General features: G+C 35.0%; 1 protein-coding gene across 4 annotated transcripts in view; it reads left to right on the forward strand.

The window, feature by feature from the left end:
• Positions 1-7: 7 nt before the first annotated feature.
• The window catches only part of LOC111506056 (uncharacterized), a 68819-nt gene continuing 45650 nt past the window's right edge, over positions 8-23176 (forward strand). Inside the window, exons 1-2 of one of the 4 annotated variants that reach the window (XM_074184438.1) lie at positions 8-269; positions 21302-21869. In XM_074184438.1, the coding sequence (XP_074040539.1) occupies positions 21383-21869 (487 nt within the window). In that variant the 5' untranslated portion in view covers positions 8-269; positions 21302-21382. Of the gene's footprint in view, positions 270-1903; positions 2056-6109; positions 6385-21301; positions 21870-23176 lie in introns of those variants that run through there. The other 3 variants (XM_074184440.1, XM_074184441.1, XM_074184442.1) reach the window with 3 other exon arrangements.

Consider the following 23176-nt stretch of genomic DNA (forward strand, 5'->3'; position numbering starts at 1 on the left):
TGATACGAACGAGCGCACAACAAACTACGAGCGCCTAGCATGCCATGAGAAAAAGCGAAATGAATTCGAAAAGTATGATTAGTATGAAAACAAAGGTGCGCGAGGCGACAAACAATGCCGTAGTACTAAAATTGAGAAGTGTCGAACGATAATGGAATATGTGTTTTCGTTCGATTTCGGCAGTGGGATTGAAAACAGTTTTTGGATTTTAGTGGTTTTGCCAGCTGTTGTACAATGTGGACTTTTGAGTGCGTGGATTTCAGTAATCGGTGAGTGCCGATAAGATTCTTTTCAAAACTTGAGAATAATTGAGGCACAACAATAACAAAATAGAATGCTCTTGGGACATGTTTTCATTTTTTCATCAGTATTTTATTATTGATTCATCAATGAAGACATTACAAGAGATGCAAAAAGTGTCAACCGATAATGATGTTTACAAAAGGCAAGCTCAAACTGTGCTCTGCGTTGCGCTCATAAATATTTGATAAAAGATAATCTATCTTATAACTTGTTGATGAAGCTTTAACGTAATGATAAATGATAAAAAATTATGATATTTTGGATGAAAATCTGAAATAGATACGAAGACTATGAAGACACATTCCTAATTAATAAAAAGCCGTATTGCTAGCCTTTTAAAATTTAAATGCCTCCTCTATTTCACTGTATAATGCTAGCGTTGAATACTATTGTTTCTTTTTCTTCTCATAGATGGAAAAGAAAACAAATTTCTATGTGATGAGATCAAAGATTCAATCATATGGGTGGTTATTTTGTAAGCATTGTACAGTTCAATGTTTTTATGTATATTTTTATTCTGTTATACGAGTAGAGACTGGGTAGATACTTGTGTTTCATAGCATGAATATTTTTTGTGAAGGAATCAACGTTTCTTGACCTTTTTTGAGTAACCCGAAAAATGAATGAATCAAGATTGACATAATCTGATCTATTGTACCAAACCGAAGAGTTTTCTCTTTCAAAAAGTTACTCCATAATGAAGACATATGAAAAAGTAGTAGGTAGACTAATTTTTTGAGGACACTTGAGTCCAGCAATGCATTTGTGGTTCAACCTAGTACCACTGAAGAGACCTACATGAAACAGCGTTGCCTGGTGTTGGATCATAAATACGCTGTGTTCAGGCTCAGGTTTTCAATCTGAAAAATTGTCTTATTAATATTAGTAGATATATATTTTCAATCTATTCCTTGAAAATTATATTTTCCCCAGTAATTTCAAAATAGGCTCTGTAACAGCTTCTTTCATCTTCTCTTATTGAAAATTTCAGCTTTTTAGTATGAGCTCATATTTTAAAATCTCTAACAAAGAATACAGTCAGTTGAAGTGGAAACTCTTGTTTTGATCATTTCGTCCTAACGTCAGGTATACCTCAGGACAGTGTTTAAGGCGCTTTGCTTTTTTCCCATTTTCATCATTTATTTTTGAATAATCTATAGTCGAATGATGTCCACGATGACATTCACCAAGTCAGTAATTTTCAAAACAATGGTTTTAGTGATGTACGATTGTCGTAATGAATTGATAGAGTTCTCTTATTTTCGACGCAATTGCAGTTGACTGTCTCAGAAAATCAGCCTGTGAAAATTTTTAGCACAATTTTGAATTTCTTACATATATTATATCATTAGTTTGATGCCCGATCAGAAATATGTGTAGTCCCTTCTTGATAATTCTGGAATCGTTCCTCTTCAATGACGTTTATGAAATAACGTTGGCATAACTTAATATTTTCATTGGGCAAGAAATGTCATCAAGACCGGCTGACTGCTTACACATTGCATCATTACTGCGTTGGTTGCAAACTCTATGATAAGGAATATCGAAGTTAATGCAGAGCTAATCGTATTATCATCAGATAGTTTCGCTTGTGATTCAACATGTACTCTTGATAAATAATTAGGAAATAATTCAACAATCTTGTCTCACTTGTTTTTCGATTTTTGTTCACATATGATATTTTACTGGTGCTATATAGTTGAGTTTTTGTTATTGAATGTTTTCTTTTTGTATGCAAAAATCAAATATTGGGTAAGTGAGCTATGTTTATACATAATAATAAACTCTGCCATTTGTCCAATGTGTCATTCTACCCAAAATTTTGTTAAGATCAAAGAAACACTTCTTACTGATACCTTTATACAAAGTATTATTATAATTTTTGTATATCTCGTAGAAGGAAATGTCATCGCTTTTACTTTGAAGATTGTTCTTTTCGGGACATTTCAGTGGTTTTCAGCCTAGCACCACTGATGAGATCTTGGTGGGTCGAAACAGTGCTGTTTGATGTTGGATCACAAGTTCATCTTTGTATATGTGTACGATATACATAGCTGTCTTCTGTTCAGCAGGTGAAAGTCAAAGAATTTCAATTTAATACTGTTAATGTAGATGTGGAAAAGTATAGTCCACAATATCGTACCTTATAGCATACATACGTATTTCCCACGTAGATCACTGATATCATTATTAACTTTGACACATGTCATTAGTAGGAGTAGATACTGTTTCAGTTGAACGGTACAATACAATTCAGATGCATTTCTGTGAATATTTTTTTATATTTTGAGGCCCTAATGTTGAAAGTAAAAAATATATTTCCAGGTATCTATATATTTTCAAAAAATATCTGATCGGAATGAACATCTCATGAACACAATTTTTCATCGCTTACTCAAACTATATCAATAATAAGTAAATAATCAATTTCACGTCCTAGATTTACAGAAATATCAGCACAAGCGTATGCAGGTAGTTACCTCGAAAAAAACGTGAATGAAATCAACAATGGTTCTTTGTGCATTCAATCCTCTAATCTCGACTAGCACGAAATTTCGTTTTTTGTTATCCGAACAATATAGCAGTTTTTCTCGTATTTGCAGTTCTACAAAAAAATTACTGTAGCATTATTCATTTCGAGAAACAGTTCGGAGTTCGAAAACTATTTTGTGCTTATATTCAGGATTTTGTTTCACGTGCATTGTGATGCAAATAATCCTTTGACGACATTTTATTCTAATTTTGCTAATCACTCGGGAGTTCACACTAGTATGTGGTTCAAAAAATGTATGATACAAGGATCATCTGGATAAATGAAAAACAGAAGATGGGCGTCGAGGTCTTGGGAGAGGCCGAATTTGAATATGGTTGGGGCCACCAACTTCAGAAAAGATCCATACCTGGTGTTCATATCAGACAAAAAATGAAAGGTGAGACATCTCTCTTAATATGAAGGAAAGAGGAAAAGTAAACGAGATGTCTCTACTTTTCTTATAGACAAAAGGTCCTCCGGGGTTTTGGAGAGAGACATGCTTGAAGCCAAATATAAATTGATCGTGAACAATAAGTGCCAAACAAGTCAACCTACAACAGAGTGAAGGGTCTCTGAAGTTCTACAAAGATTATGTGGGAGCTTGCAAGAACCTAAGTTGCATAAGTAAAAAAACTGGGGAAAGAGAAGAAACGGGGTAGTTAATTTATAACAGAACCTCAGAGACTTCAAACGAGACACGAGATCCATATTGTCACCAACCCTCTGTTTATTGTATATCAACAACTTATTGAAAAAATGAAGAATCCAATATATTGCTTTGCTGACGACAGCACACTTGTCTCGTCATTTCATTTGGATCCCAGGACATCGGCTGCGGATGCACATTTTCACCAGCAGCAGGAGTTTGCATGTCTTAATGAGGATCTGGAAGTAATTTCGAATTGAGGTGAAAGTAACCAGGTTTAATTCAATGCCACAAAAACCCAGGCATCGGTTTTCTCCAAAAAGATAATGGTCTCCGAACTGAAAATAATATTGTCAGGACAGACAATTCCACTTTCTGCTTCGATAAGTTTGTTGGGGGGTTAAAATGGACACCAATATGTCTTGGCACAATCATGTCCCTGGAATTGCAAAGGCCGCTTCTCAAAAGCTTGGAACACTGTTCCGAACCGGAAAAATTTACACACCTCAGCAACTTTTGATGATTTATAAAGCTCAGGTCAGACCTTCTTTGAAGTATTGTTCTCACGTGTGGAGCTCCGCCCCTAACCATAGCCTAAGGCTGCTGGATTCCATTCAGAAAAGAGCCATCCGCGTGATTGGTGACACGAACAACACTTGCAACCTTGATTATCCGGAACATGGAAGAAAGGTTTTAGATTTATTTCTCGTCTATATATATTTTCACGAGAAGTGTTCAAGTGACTTAGCACATTTGATTCACCAAGAGCGGTACATACCAGAAATACGCCACGGACTGTGGCTGCTCATCGTTTTGAAGTTCAAGTCAGTACTTTAAGGTTCAAGAGCTCTTTTAGTTGGAGAACTGTGTTTATGTGGAATAAACTTCCGGAGAACGTTTTTCCAGATGTATTTAATCTCCAGCGATTCAAATCCACAAGCGATCGATATTAGGCAACTAGACAGGATTCAAAGACTGTTTGGAAATAATGTTGACAATGAGAACCACACCAACAGCAGTCGCTATTTCATGGAAGTGATAACGAGATAGGCAAGAGTAGTCAATTGAGTCTAGCAAATTCACCAAGGTTCCAGTGAGCTAATACAGAAATTGTGGAATATCAAACATGTTTATGGATCACATGACATCAAAGTACAAACCGTGATGAATAGTTATCCATAGTACATGCTTGCAGAACATCTGGTATACAAAGGGGTTGAAAATTTAACATTGCTTGTGAGCTGAATTGTACTGTGCTGGTAGAAACTTACTTTATAGGTATCCGCTCGTTCACTGAACATCTTTGTATTTAGACAGTGTATGCAGTCCAGCAATGCAAAAAACAATGATTGTATCATTGAAAGGAGCGCATCAATATTGTTACAAATAGCCAAACCAAACTCTGACAAATGATGTTGAGGACCAAGTCAACATGGAAGAAGTTAGTTTTCTTTATAGGTAGAATTGGAATTTTTGAGACCAGTACAAAATAATGTCTTTCGACGGGCGTCCAGCTAAAACACCAGAACTGTCACACTCTTCTTTATTCGCGTTTCACCAACCAAGTTGGCGCCTTCAGAAGATTAAGTAAGGTAATTCTTAACTTCAAAACTGATTTCTATTCATATATAAATTCCACTTTCAGGTAGAATAACGTTAACCTAATTTTAGGAAGGATTTTTCTAAAGACATTGATTCAAAGTGCATTGCTCTTCCGCATCAAACAAGGAACACTAACTTTTTAGATCGCATTTTTGAAAAGTTGAACGTGAAAGTAGCTTTCAAAACTTCTTACTCGCTTCAACATATGTTAGATGAGCCTGAAGACAAGATGGAGGGAAATGAAGAATCGAGGATATATGAAATAAGTTGTGAGGATTGTGACAAAAATTACATCCATGAGACTACGTGAGCTATCCAAACTCGTTTCGAAGAACGCGTAGCACTTATCCAATTTTAGCTACCATAAAAATCTAGTGTCGCTCAACACGACTTGGAGAAACAGTCTCGAAACAGCAAATTGCGACATGACAACTGCGAACAGTGACAAAACTCCCCTTTATATGAATCGCTTTACTGAACTCAGCGGAAATTTTCACAATGAAAATTTCAGTGAATTTCTATCCAAAACCATTGATGTGTCTCTGAAAACGAAAGTGGAAGTGGACGCTATTAGATATGAGTACAAGTAGAGACCAGTTTTATTAGTCTACTTCATTTCCTTAAGACGCCAACATGGTGAAACGCGTGTCAAGAAGAGTGTTGCAGTTCTGGATCACCTGCCGAAGTGATAAATAATCCCAACGCCAACTTGTTTCATTTTCATTGAACCACCACCAGGTATATCCAAGATGACTTCTTCCTCGTCCCATGATCCCTAGAATCTTCCAACCTCCTCATCTTCATGCCGCCCAACAACGTGATCCTAGAATTATTTTTTCTGCGAGAGACGGAAAATTTAATAAAACTCAGAACTTGTCCGAAAATGAGTTTCCCGACTATGATTACGACGATATATTTGTGCAAATCGTGTCCCCGGATTCTCTGCCGACCAAAGTCTGTGGAAGCTTACGGGGATCGATGTGGGCCTGCGCGCTGCGGTGGCAGGGTGCAGTCGTTTCTCGGAAAATTCGGAAAAGTCGGGAGTGATTTTTACACCTATGTTCGCTTTTGGTAGAGGGTCTCGGATCCTCCAGAAATCCGACTGAAAGAGGCCTAATATCGTGAAAACTACGTGATAATCTAAATTAGTTAATCTAGTGCCATAGGGAATTGATTTTCCTCCGGGAAAGTTCACAGGTTGTGTGCCATGGAAACGTCAACATATTCTCGACGGGTAAATGGAGATTTTATCAGAGTGTAGTTGATTGTATTTCAGAATTTGGAAGGTGTTGTTTAGCAGGTTGGTGGTACAAGAGTTGAAATGTTTCTTTTCGTTCAAGGTCGATTTGTTTGTTGTTGTTGTTGACGTTTGCGCTGGCTTATCTGCATGAGATCTATTTTGGTATTGGCTCCATTCATTTTTCTGCCGGGATTTTTCGAGGCAGCCTGTTGCAGATGAGCCGTTTTGGGATCAATTCCAAAACAGGATTTCTCTCGCTCAAATGTAAGATGAAGAATCGCTCTTTCGTTATTTAGTAATTATATTCGATATTTTTTTATTTAGAATATGTTTTATTCAGTTGAATCAATATTGTCCTGAGAAAATGTTCTATCGAATATTTTTCAGTATAATTCATACCTTATTGAAATTATACTAAATGTCAAGTTCAATGGTAGTTTCTTGATGTTTTTTTGGGGTATTTGACGGTTCAAAATCTGAAAAATAAACGAAGCTAAATCAAAAGATAATCTAAAATTTCATTGTAATTCTTTAAATTTTGATGACATATTGTCAATGACGTTGAAATGAATTTCTAAAAAGGAAATGGAGATAATTGAATAAAAATAGATAACTTGACACAATTTCTAAACCGCACATAATAGAATAAACTTTCTATGACTTCTTGAGGGAAATTTCTATTCTTCAATTTTTGTCAAAATTGCATCTAAATTTCATTGAATTAATGTGAACAATTTTGGGGTGAACTTATTGAAATTTCAATAAATACATATCTTTGGAAAATCTACAATTATTGAATAGAAATTTTGTGTGAATTTTGTACAATATCAATAATAACTGAACTTGTTTTAGTTCTTGTCACAAACTGGATGTCACATCAAGATGGAACCCCTTCAGTACAAGGCTGACATAAAGATCATATGGTTAACTTCAACAATTGAAGACCAAAACTTATCTATACAGTATACTTACAGTATAAACACTCTTGTCTATAGAGTACAGAAAATACCTTCACTTTTTGAATGATACAATTATTTCAATTGTCATTTTTGCAACATCCTCTATAGAAACCCTACTCCCATTGGTACCATCTGTCTACCCCATTGGTACCATCTGTCCTATAGCTCTGAAAGGAAAGTTCAACCTGAATATTTTTGGACATGAAGAAGTTCAAAAATTCTTTATTCCACTAGATAATTCCAATTATCACCTGGAACCGCATGCTGCAGAAGTTTTTGCCGAGAGGTGAAAATTTAATCAGGAGGAATGTCCCCCTCCTGTCCACGTCTTATCATGGGTCGTTTTCAATGTTCTCACACACACGTTCTTCAATGTGTCCAGGTAATAAATTTTATGAGCTCAGAGCAGAGAGCTCATAGAGCTCTAGAGATCATTCATCGGATCACACTTTTATTAAATGTGAATTTCTTGTTCGGAGTAGTAGAATGTATTATATATGCGGAAAAATGAATTAAAAAAATACCCAGTTTGCTGTTTCATATATACTGTGCATTACATTTTAAACGAGCCACCATGAATAACTTTTGGTACAATGATTTGCAGAAAAAATTGAAAAACACGTCAACCATAGTATACAGCGTGACACATTTTGATATATTCACATTTGATGTATATTGTTTCGCATTATCAGATGCTCCATGATGAGCAGATTTCAAAAAGTTTAAAACATATGGTCTGAAGTTTATGGTTCGGGAGCTACAAATTATTTGAGTTGAAAACGAGCCAACCTGAATAACATTTGGAACAATGATTTTCAGGAAAAATAAAAAAACACCTCAACAATAGTATACATATTCACATTTGATCTAACTTTCCCTATCGCACCCCTAGAGCGTGTCACCAATTTTTTCAACGTATCAATTGTTTTGCATTATCAGATGTTCCATGATGAATAGATTTCAACAAAGTAGAAAAAATTATGGTCTGAAGCTCATAGTTTGGAAGCTAAAAATTATTTGAGTTGAAAACGAGCCACCCTGAATCTGTTTCCTATGTTTCATAGGTGTTTTTGAGAAGTATACTTCAAAATAGTTGCCTACCTAAGTTTAAATTCGATATTCTCTTCATTTTGTAATTCTTGAGAAGCAATGAACAGATTGAAATAGTGAGTTTGTACTACCATAATGGAAATAGTGCAAGGACTGTATGTTCAATGATAATGATCCAGGAAGAAATTTACGACACAAATACGTTTCGGAATTATTGAAAAAATTTATGGAAACTGGATCTGTTAACAATGAAAAGCATAACCGTTCAGGAGTTGTCAACGATGAAGCTATTTGTATTACAGTTTTAGGGCACGTTGGACTAATGGAAAATTCGCAATCTCTTACTAAGTTATCTCGAGAATCAGGAATCAGTCGTACAAATGTTTTCAGGATCCTTCATAAGTAGATACAAATTTCATCTATATAAGATTAGAATAGTTCAAAAATTGAACGAAGATGATTTCGATAGACATATCGAGTTTTTTTTAATGAAATGAATAAAAACACTTTTGTCTAATTACCACTAGTTGAATATATTTATACTACCGGTTTCGGGTTTAAACACCATTATCAAGAGTTTTATTCTTGATAATGGGGTTAAACCCGAAACTGGACGTATAAATAAAATTAACTAGTGGTAATTAGACGAAAGTGTTTTTATTAATTTCATTAAAATAGTCATGAATTACCACAAAATAAACAAGTTATCAATCACACATATTGTATCGAGTTTTGTGAAAGTCTCACTGAACGGATTAAATTGCATCAGAATTTCTTCTATAAAATTTGTTTTTCGGATGAATATACTTTTAGTTTGAATAGAGAGGTGAATCGGCAAAATTATTGATATTGGAGTGATACGAATCCTCATTTATACTGTCAAGTTCATACCCAGTTCATACAATTTGTAGCTTCCGAACCATTAGCTACAGACCATATGTTTTATACTTTGTTGAAATCTGCTCAACATGGAGCATCTGATAATGCGAAACAACATAGGGTGATCCATTTAAAAAAAATTGGTGACATGCTCTGGTGGTGCGATAGGGGAAATGTGTCTCTCTGTATACTATTGTTGACGTGTTTTTTTATTTTTTCTGCAAATCATTGTACCAAAAGTTATTCAGGGTGGCTCGTTTTGAATGGAATGCACTGTATACAAAGCAACTACAGTTGAGAAAATGAAGAGGTCTATCATGACGTTTTTTGCTTTCTACCTCTTCTTCATTCAACAAGAAATGTAAAAAATCTTCTATGAAAAAAAGTATTTTTTTTTTCAATATGAACTCACATAGATGTGTAGAGCATGCATTTAAGTTTCTTTCAGATACACACTGCAAGTAAGAGTGTATCCAAAAGATCTACTTTCAAACATATGAATATTGAATTACACGGAAATTGATTTCTCTTATTCAGTTTTAACTCCAAACGTTCATTATGGAATTGGTTTAGAAATATTGAGGAACGCTACACAACGTAATATATTAAAGAGCATTCATATAAAAATTTCCCTACATGGAATCAGAAGATTCTAACGAAAACACTGACTCGTCATCAGAACCTTGTTGACTAACTGTTAAAGACGAAACACTCATTTTTTGCATAAAATTTTTGCAACGAAGTGTCATCGTGACCACTTCTTGTCACGATGACACTTCGTTGGTTTTCTACTTCTCCATTATTATACAGAAAATATGGAAAACTTCCAAAGAAAGAAGGTGATTACTCCAATACAAACTCTTGAAAATGATATATAGAGTTTATTTTAAAGTAAAATGCCTTATTCTGAAATTACTCACATATTACTCATAAGATTAAGAAGTAGAAAGCCAAAAAATTTGTTCCCAAATAAGATTGATCATTTTCTATGTCTTCCTGATCGTCGTCATCATTTTCTCAACTGTGACATGGGCAGAACAATATTTAAAAAGTCATCTTTCCTTTCTATAAACACAATGCTTTCTGCCGGTCGGTCTGCCATTACGACTCCAGTAGCGCTGAATCATAAATTCACATTTAAGATGGATATGCAGAACGCCAAAAAATCCTAATAGTTCTCTTTTTCTTCTAAACTGTGGCTGAGAAAACGAAGATTTGCAAAAAAAATACCAGCAAACTGACCATTTCTTTTTTCAACTTCATCTTTCCTTTTTCTAAACATAATACTTCCTGCGGTTGGTCTGTCATCAACACTCCTGCAATATATACACATTTAATAAAATCGAGAACCGATGATCTCTAGATAAAACCCTTGAACACCCTTTTGCTCTGGACTCATAAAAGTTATTACCGGGATACATTGAAGAACGTGTCTGTGAGAGCATTGTAAACGACCCAGTTTTATCGTGTTTGATCAGACGATATTGCGGAGAGATCTTGATGGCTAGTAACGTGGGTGGAGAGGGCATCCTCGTGATTAAATTTCAACCTCTCGGCAAAAACCGCCACCTGCAGCATTCGCGAGATGAACTGCGGCTCCAGTGTTGCCGAATGTTACTTTTAGATTTCTCCAGTAACTTTGATGCAAAATCTTTAGATTTTTTCAAATCCAAAAATGTTCAACTATGTTTACTTAGTCAAACATTCATTTATGTTGTGATCTTCAAGACCATTAATCCCACTTTAGAAGTTGCGTTTGATCATCCGACGTTTATCTTTTCATTTATGAAAAAATGAGAATTTTTTTTGCAGGAACATTCAATTTCAACTTGTTGATACAAGAAACGATGCGACAGGGCGTTTGAAAATATGCCTGTCCATTTGTACGAACAGTGTAATGGATAATGACTTGTTTTCACTCAGTCACTTTTTGTTCAGTGATTAAATAAATCTTGTCGCTCACTTGTCTGGCACAGCACAGCACGACGCTGTCCGTCGCCTGATGGCGACGGGTAGTAGCATCGTCCACTTGTACAGCTACAACCAACATACTGAAGGTGCTGTTTGTTCGATTTCAAGAAAATTTCACTCGAAATCGACCGGTGTCAGAAACATGTCTATCAATAGCAGTTCTGACGAAGAAGTCGTCATTATAGTGGCCGCATTAGTACAAGAAAAAAAATGTTGTGGGTTTATCCCATTAATCAAAAGACGGCAAATCTGGGAGAGTTTCATCATCTTTTCAACGATCTGAAAGAAGACGAGGAGAAATTTTTCCAGTATTTCCGAATCACTCCAGGTAAATTTTCAGAACTTCTGGATATTCTAGAGCCTGCCTTAACAAGCAACCCAATTTTTCCTCGGTGACGTCCGGTGACGGACGCTCTTGGATGTGCCGTGCCGGGCTAGTGGGCGGTTGTCCGGCATAGCACGGCACGTCCAGTAAAAATACGGATAGGATTGGAACAATGAAAATGAATGGACCAGCGCCCATTAGCCCGGCACGGCACAGCCAAGACCGTCCGCCGCCGGAAAGGATTCCAGCTCTCCGATCGGAAATACTGGAAAAATTTCTCCTCGTCTTCTTTCAGATCGTTGAAAAGATGATGAAACTCTCCCAGATTTGCACTCTTTTGATAAATGGGATGGACCGACAACATTCTTTTTTGTGACTATTTTCCTTGAAATTGAACAAACAGCACCTTGAGTATGCTGGTTGTCGCTGGACAAGTGGGCGATGCTACTACCCGTCGCCATCAGGCGACGGACAGCGCCGTGCTGTGCTGTGCCAGACAAGTGAGCGACAAGCTTAAGTGATGTCGAAATTATTGAAAACGTTTGAAGGGAGGCGGTCAGAAAATTCAGTGTGTCATCGCTGATTGTTGATTAGGCAATCGCCCACATCCTTTTTGAATATTCAGAGTATGTCTTTCAAAATAATGTGTAATTCACACTAATTCTTTTTTATTAATTTATTTTTATTTTTTTAAGAACATGAAAACGAGTATTATATGATAATAATAATAATAATCTTTATTCAATCCTTACAGATCACATACAGCATGATATAGGATACGTCACAAATAAAAAACCGTGTGATGGCAGACAAATTTACAATCAACATTATTAAAATATCACTATTCAACAGATTTGTACACATATACATAAAAACATTTATTACATTTATATACCGGGTGTCCCACATTTTATGTGACAGGCAATATCTGGTTTGTTGAAGGAGATACACAAAAATGTTTCATACAAAAGTTTTAGGAGTTCATGAGAGCTATATTTTGATATAATTTTTAAATATACAGGGTGTTTGGTGTAGGTGCTACAGACCAAAATTCCATTTTTTAAATAGAACGCCCTGTATATCATTACATATTCAGATGCTACGTTAAATTCTGATATGATTTCATGTTTGGTTTTTGAAATTCGGTTACGGCGTTGTTCAGTTATTGCACTTTTCCTTAAATATAAAGTTTCAAAAAAACTTATTTACTCGTACACGAATCCAGTCTATATCTTTTATTAAATTGAACTAGATTACTACTGAATACAAACCATTATTCTCATCTCTACGATACGATATCGATATCAGTTGAATATAATATTGAAATTCTTGAGAATGTGACTAACTTGAGGGTGAATTGCTTTATATTGCAAAATTTCATCAAGTAGCTTATGCTTGTTGATGCCATAGTAACAAATGTTGTTGAATTGTATCTACTTGTCAGTTCGATTCAGTGATTCTTTGCAAATCAGTAACTGTGTTCTTTGTGCGAAAACTCCAGTATGCCTTTCGCGTTTAGTCCAAGTGATTGCATTGATATGTTATTAATTTTTGGGGAATGTCATAAAAACTGCCGTCAAGCACAACGTCTATACCAAGAACGTTTTCCAGACAGACCCATTCCGTCACGAATGACTTTTTCGAGAGTTGTAGAAAAATTGCGAACTGGGTCATTTCCTTCTACTATAAAGCATCGTCATCATACGAGATCTGTTAGAACTGAAGATTTAGAGATCAATGTGTTGGATTATATTATTATTCATCCACATGTTTCTATCCGTACTCTCGCAGAAGAAGTCGGTGTGAGTAAATCTAATATACAGAGAATTCTGAAAGAAAATAAATACCACCCATTCAAAATTCAGTTGGTACAAGGTTTGAAACCCACGGACTTTGAACGACGACTTGAATTCATTGCTTGTATTCAGGTAATATTACATGAAAGTCCTAACATATTCAGTCAAATTTTGTGGAGCGATGAATCGCGATTCCACAATAATGGAGTTGTGAATCGACATAACAGTCACTATTGGTCTCAAGAAAATCCCCACTGGGTCCGCGAAAGTAATTTTCAAACTACTTGGGGTATTAATGTATGGTGTGGATTGTTCAATGGCCGCATCATAGGACCTTACTTTTTCAATGAAAATCTCAATGGATTGCGATATTTACATTTTCTAGAAAATGATTTGATCCAGTTGATGGAAGATATTCCCATAGCAGAACGACAAGGAATTTGGTGGCAACAAGATGGTGCTCCTCCTCACAATTCACAGGTTGTTACTGAATATCTGGATAGAACGTACCCAAATAGATGGATTGGTAATAAGGGTCCAATTCGGTGGCCGGCTCGTTCCCCAGATTTATCACCGCTTGATTTTTTCATATGGGGTTATTTAAAAGATATTGTTTTCACTACTCCCCCTTTGAATGTGGATGATCTGAAAATGAAAATTCGACTAGCGTGCAGTGATATTACGCCTGATATTGTAAGAGCGACTTGTACGAGAGAAGTGATTCGACGTTTCGAAGCCTGTATAATATCTAATGGGCATCACTTTGAACAATTTTTATGACTTATTTCTAGGTACCTACCATTCTTATGAAATGATTTATCAAGTTATATTATTTACATTGTTATTAATTAAAGATTTGTTTTCGAATACACCTCTTTCAATTTCTCAATTGTTTCATATTCAAAATGATTCCTGACTGAATTCCACAACTCAAAATTGAAACCATTACTTCGAACACCCAAAATTTTGACTAATTTTCATGTGATCTGATGCAGAGAGAATAATTGTATGAGATATTTTTAAAAATAATAGTCGTTCTCAAGACTTTACATTTTAAGCAATAACTCAACAACGCCGTAACCGAATTTCAAAAACCAAACATGAAATGATATCAGAATTTAACGTAGCATCTGAACATGTAATGACATACAGGGCATTCTATTTTAAAAAATGGAATTTTGGTCTGTAGCACCTACACCAAACACCCTGTATATTTAAAAATTATATTAAAATATAGCTCTCATGAACTCCTAAAACTTTTGTATGAAACATTTTTGTGTATCTCCTTCAACAAACCAGATTTTGCCTGTCACATAAAATGTGGGACACCCGGTACATATGAGCAAAAAAATTTTCATTTTACATCAGGATATCCTTTGATACTTTAGTAACATTTGTCTTGCAAATATACTTTCACTTTTGATTTGAAGGAGTTTTTATTCCGTTGCTCTCTCAGGTTTGCGGAAAGATGATTGAAAAACTATATACCTCTAATGAGGGGCTTTTTCCATAGAATGATGAGCTGTGTGCAGGATGAGATCTCCATTTCTAGTTGGGTAACCATGGCAATGGTTATACATTTGAAAACATAAATACATGGAACTATTAAAATTGAAAATATGTTCGACACGATTCTTCTGGTTTTAGATTGAAAATGAGTCGAGTAATTCTTTTTTGGGAAACAAATATTCTGCTTGAGTTACTGGAGCATCCCCAGTATTGATGTTATAGGATATGTTGCAGTAGATTAAAGCATAATATACATTGATGAGTTTATTGGTATATTTTTTAATTGCAATATAGCATAGTAACCCGTGTTCACTTTTTTGCTTATGGCATCAATATTATTTTCCCAACTCATTCCACTATCTATATAAATTCCAAGGAATTTAGTAACTTCAGAAAGATTGATGGTACTATTTTTGACAACCACTTGAATATCAGTCACAGATCTCCACCTAGAATGGAAATGCATACAGACTGTTTTCTCTGCATTCACTATCAAAAAAATTCTTTCACACCAGTTTGAATTCTTCTTCTAAATTATTCAGTTTTTTGTATATAATATAAATTGTATTATGTAATATGTAAATAAATAATATAAATTTGATTTATAACTTGATAATAATCTTGAAAGGTAGAAGTAGGTACTCTTAACTCTGGGGATACGACTCGTTCCAAATCTGAAACAAAAAAAATCATAATTCTGTTACCAATCAGTTGCCATTCTTGTTACATTCGTTTTCTATTTTTATTCAATGCGAGAGAAACATTACCGTAAGATGGCTGTGCAAATCGTCAGAGTAACCTTTCCTTTTGAAACTTCTAGAAAATATTATGTACATTGCAAATCCCTGTAGTATAAATGACTCATTATTTATACATGAGTGACATATGAATTGCAGTAAGTGACTGGTCAATAAGATATCAGAATGAGTATGTCTCAAAATATCCATATTAAAACAGACAATACCACACTACCAATACCAGTAGTTTTAATCCTCGAAAATTCTAATTATACTTTTTGATTCTGATTTGAAATACATTTTTCATTGTAATAATTCACTTCAGAAACCTCACAATAGTTTGAGGTTGATTTATGTCCATAGGAATTGATTGGATCAATCAATACCTAAATTGCTCAGTAAGACTTTGGTTCTCTCGAGATTTAGTACAATATTTCTATTGTGGCAGTGGCTAAACTCAAACAATAGAACTTTCGTTTAATATTGTATAAAATACTGAAATAAAATTCCTCCGACTCTATACAAAAACTAATAGTTATGTCGGCTCTTCATTTATGAGATGTAAAAAACAAAATATCATTTGCTTTCATCACGTCTCTCTTCAGCCCTGCTTCACCTATTTTGCAGTCAAAATTTATAATTAATTGGCATCATTAATCTGAATATCTGTGGAAACGACATTTGAAAATCAAGTGTCTTCAGCTTCATAACATCATTTTACTAAATATGTAACTTGGGTTAAATATAAGAATAGCTCCAGGCTAAACTTCGCTTATTTTTGTACTGGAAAAAATTCATTATTATTATTAATGAAGAAATAATATTGAACGAAAACGAAGCAGTTTGAAAAGTTGAATCATGTGATATAGTTGTGAAATGAAGATTTTGCCTACAAATTTCTTCGTTCAAAGTGTCTCCTTACTTTGGTTTATTTATTGATTTATCGATTTTTTTGCTAGTTTCATATCTTGGAGAAAGCTCTGCGTGGACACATTTTTCTGATACATAATTATCGCACAGGCTCACTAAAAATACCTTTTAGAATAATTATTAATTATGTGAAATAATTTAACATTATATTGTTGTAATAAAGATTTTTTTTATTGTTAGTGGCCACTGTTTTTTATGGCAATAATTAATGACGTTTGAATTATGAAATTAGATGTTGCCTATTCCTTGGTCCCCCCGAACACCAGATGTTTTTGATTCTCATCGTTCAAATACAAACTGCTCATAAATTGTCTATTTATTGACTGGTTTTTACTGATTTTGATTTTTATTTATACAGGTCGCTGATATTTATGGAAACGGTCGATTATCTCTTAAAGTAAGATAGCTAGTGAAAAGTGGTAAGATACAAAAGTTTTAGGGTTTTTCAAAATCTATCACCCTGAATAAAAATTGAGAATACGGGATCAATCAGAAAGTCTTGAAAAAATAAATTTGCTTTTCATTTAATAGAACACCCTATAAATTATTCCATATTTCAATTCTGCTCCAAATTCTGAAGAAAATTGATATAGCACATAATTTCCTACATTCAACTGTGTTCGAGATCTGATGATGGATATTTATTATGAAAGTCACACAAAGTGGACTCTATGTGGATATGATTACAATTTAATTATAATTTTTTTACAGAAAAGCATAGTTGTTCAGGGTTAATAACAATGCATGAAAAATAAAATTAATGAATGTCCAGGATATGCCACGAGAAAATTATAGAAAACAAGTTTTAATAAACAACAAATAACTCAAAGTGAAGAATTGAACTCGCTGAATAAAATTTCATAGCGAATCCAAAATCATATGAGGAGGAATGGTGTAGATTTCATACCTCATTATTTCTTGCAACTCTTCGATATTTGGCAGCATATTTTTATAGACTACATTTTTTATATGACCTAATAGAAAAAGGTAAAGTGGGGTCATATCGGGAGACCTAGCTGGCCATTCAATTGCTCCCCTGCGTCCAATCCATTTATCAGGAAAAGTTTCATCTGGATATGCCCGTACCACACCTCCAAAATGTGGAGGAAACCCAACTTTTTGGAACCATATTTATTTATATTCTAACATTTTTCGCTAACTATCTTACTTTAGGAAATAATCGACCGTTTCCATACATATCAGCGACCTTGTATTTCCCATAATATGAACAAAAAAATCGTTATCTCTATAAGTTATAATCTAATTCATATAATTAAAAGACATTCCTTCGCATGTGGCAACGCTGTGCGGCTCATTTCGAAGGTGTGTGGGTTCTTGTTAGGGAGCCAAGGGAGTTGGGGGTGTGGTGTGGGAGAGAATTGCTTGCAGAAAAAGAGATTAAGTTTGTATAATGTATGCAATTTCGCGCTGTTTAAATAGTCTGGAATTTGATTTTATTTTCTGAGTTGTGTAAAACTCTAGGGAGGAATCGTGTCTCGTCCTAAGCAGTCCTAATTCGGTTTTTCTGACAAATTTTTCCATTGTAGATAATGTTACTTTTCTGTCACACCATTTGAAAGTAGATAGTTCGATAAAAAATACCACTGTTAATTTTGGAAAAACTTTTGCCAGAACTGAGTATTTTAGTCTGAAAAACAGGTATTTTTTCATGTTCAACATCATAAAACATTATTGTACTGAATAATTCCATTCAAGTGAATTACAGTATATTCAGAATACAAAAAAAACTTTCTATCAGATTTTGCAAAAAAACAAATACTTTTTGTAGGAGAAAAACATCAAGAATGATGAAACTGCTTGTGTGGAAAAATGGTTCATGCAAAAGTTGTAGATCTTTATATTTTCCATAACTTTTCTATCAGACTTTTTTAATACAAAGTCTAGTTTCAGTGGCATTAATAAAAAACTATTTTTCATCCCTAAAATTTACCTCATTTCATTCCTTGTACCTTGGTTTGAATTTATTTTTCCTGAACTTTTCTAATTATTTCAATGTTGCTATTAATATTGTCTCATTTTTGTATTTCTAACGGGATTCTGCACTGGTCTATAATTTGCTTAGTATTAATACTTGATTGTGTTTGAAAACTTGAGCAAAATTAAAATAATGCAAATTCTTTATTTCACACTAATTCAAATTCATATATATTCACTCACAGAGAGTTATTTAGAGTTTGATAATAATAATAACATGAACTGATGTTCATTTTTTGAGATTACATATAAACAGAAAATAAACTCACGATAATCACAAAAACTCTAAAACCTTGTGTGTGTGATCTGATATTGATAAATGCTTAAATTTGAAAGAAGTAAATATAAAAGAATAAATAAATAAATTGAATCAATGAATATTGTACATATTGCTTTCTTGAGGCCGAACAGGAATTATTGAAGTAACGATGAAAACTAAGCTACCTTTGAGAGTACGTTGTTCTGTTCTACGTGACAGACACTGTCACGTGATATTTCTCGTCACACTGAGGAAAGCATTGTCAAAGGTTTTTTTGTAAGACAGGTAAGTTTTGAACAACCCATCTCCAGAAGAATATAACAAACACCCAGCAGGAAGCCTGTACAAAATAGTACAAGGAACAAGTTGTTGGAATGGATGACATGATTAAGTCAATAAGCCCTTGAAACTATACTGCTTTCTGTACAAGCAGAATAAAGATTCCTCTGATTCGTTAGCAGTAGAGGTAGAAAGATAGATAGAATTTTCAAGAGTACGTTGTTCTGTTCTACGTGACATACACTGTCACGTGATATTTCTCGTCCTACTGAGAAAAGCATTATCAAAGGTTTTTTTGTGAGACAAGCAAGTTTTAAACAACCCATCTCCAGAAGAATATAACAAACACCCAACAGAAAGCCTGTACAAACTAGTGCAAGGAACAAGTTTTTGGAATGTAGAGATAGATAGAATTCATTTGGTATGGTTTACAATATAATCATTATTCATGGTTGAACGGATAAAGTTGAAAAATCATACATACATATGAAACGACTGATTAAAAACTGTGAAAAGATAACTAATGCCAATGAAACTAAAAACTTTCGTCTGAGAACTGGAAATATAGAAATCATAAATCTGTGAATTGAGTTTCAAAAAACTCATTAACACTATAGAAACGATGGCAGAAGATATTGCCTGAGCTTCTTCTTGAAAGGTCAAGTAAAGATCCTTCATATCATCCGGTATTTGATTTTAGGGATCCAGATTAGAAGACTCTGCCATAAAGTTACTGCATTTTTCAGTATTATGATTGTGTACTACGGTAATCGTTTTTGATTTTATGAATTTCCGAAAGAAAATATATGAGCAATGTGAAGGGATCACTTTATTTCTAACAAATAACGATCTGTAACCATCTACAACCATCTGCAACCTTTCTGAAGGATGAAAACATTTGTAGAGTAACTCGAGTTATCCCATAATACTGATCCATCCGAATTTTGAATAAAAAACTGTAAAGTAGGCTTTCAACAAAACAAGTTTAAAGAATCCTGTAGTTGTTTGAAAGCTAAGATGCAGCTACATTTATAAAGCCTTCGACACAGGTGCATGACCATGACACTTCGTTATCTAAAATGAGTATTTTGCCGCTGACTTATGGCAATTTGAAAAAAAACTATCGTTTGATTCTGTTACCATTCAACTTGAGTTTATTTGCTAAAAACCATGTTGGAGTTCGAAATATCTTTGTCAGTAAATATCGAAGAGGCACATCAGCATACTGATACATTTTATAGGATTTCTGTAAAAAAATTCATTGACAAAAATCAAAAATAAAAGGGGACCAAATATTGACATTTGGGGGACACCGTGATGACTGTGTATATAGAAGATGAGTAGGCGTAATCAGGTTTAGATATTTTCCTCTGACACCATGGGATTCCATTTTTTTCCAAAAAATAAGACAAGAACTTCAGTTAAAGGCTTTGTCACACATTGTAATGGCAACAGTTTGTCTCCTCTCCCCCCCTATGCCAATCACTACCATCAGAAGTTCGGTTGTTAGAAACTCCCGAAATGATTTCAAATTGAGCACCGTCCAAAATTCTTTTGGAATCTAGATATACTACCAGTTTATTTTTCATGAGAAATTCCGGAATTTTGCCCAGTTTAAGGATTATTGATATTGGGTGTCAAATCAAATTGGAGTTATTTTTTAACTCTTCAGATAATCTGGAAATATATCTGATATGAAACATAAACTGAATAAAACGGACAGCTTTGTTGATATAACTATTTACTTTATAATAGTCCACACATGGAGAGTGAAGAAAGAAGGATTCTCGTGGGTTGAGATATCTTTTACAACATTATGTGATTTTCTCCTGAGACAGGCAAGGATGAGATAATATCATCTTCAATATTACCAATGGAATTGTGCCATTCGTTTATGACTTTCCAAGAACTGTTCGATACATTATCAGATGTTTTTATGAACTCAGTTTAGCCCTTTTGTTGTTTACAGCATATTTTGTGATACTGGAGGTTTCCTGGTCATTTTTTTCCAAAATAGTTTTTTTGAATCGCTAATAAGTTATGGACAAACTCTTCAGTGCTGAGACATTCCATTCAATTTCAGAGCGTGTTCAATTTTTTTCGATATTTACTTTACTGATACATCTACGGTAAACAGATGGCTGCGTCTTATTCGTGACTGTGCCTGACGGATAAATTATCTGTAAACAATCTATCCCGGAACAACTTATTGTTCCGGGATAGATTCCTGAGACACTCTTTCATGAATCAACCCTTCAAAATTCAATACGATTCATTTTCTTTCACAGCTACCCGGAGCCCTCGCGCCATGGAACTGAGTGCCGCCCATCGTTGTTCCTAATACCCCCGACGACCCGCTGACCTCGGCCATGGGCACCGACGGCGAAAAGAGCAAACACAACCCCGACGGGGACAACCTCAAGTCGTTGCTGAAGAAGACGGGCAAGCGGGACGGCACCAAAAAGCCGAACCGCGTCGTCTTCAACGAAACGAAGAACGAATTCTTCGACGCCGACTACATCATCCTCATAAGGGAGGAATGCGAGTTCGACGACGAGGATGACGACAGCGTGTGCACGTGCTACCAGCACGAGATGGTGAGGCTGACGTGCTGCGAGCCGGACTGCGACTGCGCTGTCTTCGAGGAGGTCGTCGAGCACCAGCCGCAGAGCCCCAAGTTCGCGCCGCCCATGGAGTTCGTCGACGCCGTCACGCTGAGCCCGCCCGAGGGGTACAAGGATATGGAGCTGGAGGAGCGTCAGGAGATGATGGCGTACAAGCAGATGCGGAGGGCGCAGCAGCGGACGGCCGTCTGCAGGGAGTGCAGCGCCAGTCAGGAGCACGACGGAGATAAAGGTTGGTGCAGGATTGGGGGTGACTCGAGGATTCGTTCTTGTGCTATTTTATCTAGCATCTTCGGCATGAGTGAATCATTAAAAATTTTATGTTTCTACATGGGGTACCGTTTAAGAAAATATCTGTGGCTTGAAACAAAAACAGTCAATATCAAAATTAAAAGCTTGGGACTCAAGTTTGATGCATTGATTTCAAAATGCTTACAGTTTTGTGTCAAAGGTTTGTTGGCCGGGTAAACTGCAGGTTTTTGTACTCGACGTTTCATACTACTCTTCTATCAACTTCACTTTTATTAATATGCCCATGAAGAGTAATTCAGCTGTATAAAGTTTATCATATTCAAAATAGTGAAACCAAAAAAAAACATAAAAATTGTCTCGTTCCAAACCACAGATATATCCTTATTCAATGAAAATTCCAAAATAAGATCACTAGAAATAACATTCAAAAAAATTAATAAGCATCACGAATTTTATATATAAATCATGTACGTGAAGTCTGGTAACTCATCTTTTCACTAGTTCTCACATCTTCTTACTACATCAAGTAGTAATTGCATTAGTCTTGATCTATGTTTATGACTTAATGAGCTGCATTACTACATAAGTGATGTAATGACGTCATTAGATCACTAGTGATAACAGTATTCCTCGTGAGCTCGAAGCTTCATCTCACTAGTTGAAAAAATCACCATTAGGCTTTAACACAGTAGCACTTATGCTAACTGAGTTGAACTTCGCCTTTTGTTATGTCAGCAACTAGCTCTCTAATTTATTTAAATATTTGTATGTAACTACAGCTGGGTAACAATAAAGACGATTATTATTATTGTTATTATTATTATAGAATCTTCACCAGAAGATTCTTCAACAACAGAATCTGTTGTCATTTGTTTTGATCTATTTGAATTACTTAACGAGTTGTATGACTATTGGAATAATTAGGCCACTAGTTATAATGAGTTCATCACATGACTGAAGTAGTTTGTCGAAAGGCAGATACAGCATTTTTGGTTAAAAAACGGGTTTTTATCAATTCCAGCTTGATTACAGCTGATAACATAGTGAACTCGGTACTCTTTTTGTAGATCGAGTATTTTTACGAATATACAGTGCATTTCTTCAATGCCCCCCCTTTTATTTTTTGAAAGGCTCAACTCGAAAAATTGAAATTTGGGAATATTGGAAAACTATATTGAAGGACCTCTATTTATTGATCAAAATTCAATAGGGGAACTGTATTTGAATACAGCACTGTTGACCCTCTCATCACTGAAATCGTCGAAGCGAATCCTAATGAATTCGATA

The sequence above is a fragment of the Leptinotarsa decemlineata genome, unplaced genomic scaffold (genome assembly GCF_025532065.1).
Source record: "Leptinotarsa decemlineata unplaced genomic scaffold, Ldec_3_MD MMD2_tig00026354_RagTag_RagTag, whole genome shotgun sequence".
In the NCBI taxonomy this organism is placed as follows: Eukaryota; Metazoa; Arthropoda; class Insecta; order Coleoptera; family Chrysomelidae; genus Leptinotarsa; species Leptinotarsa decemlineata.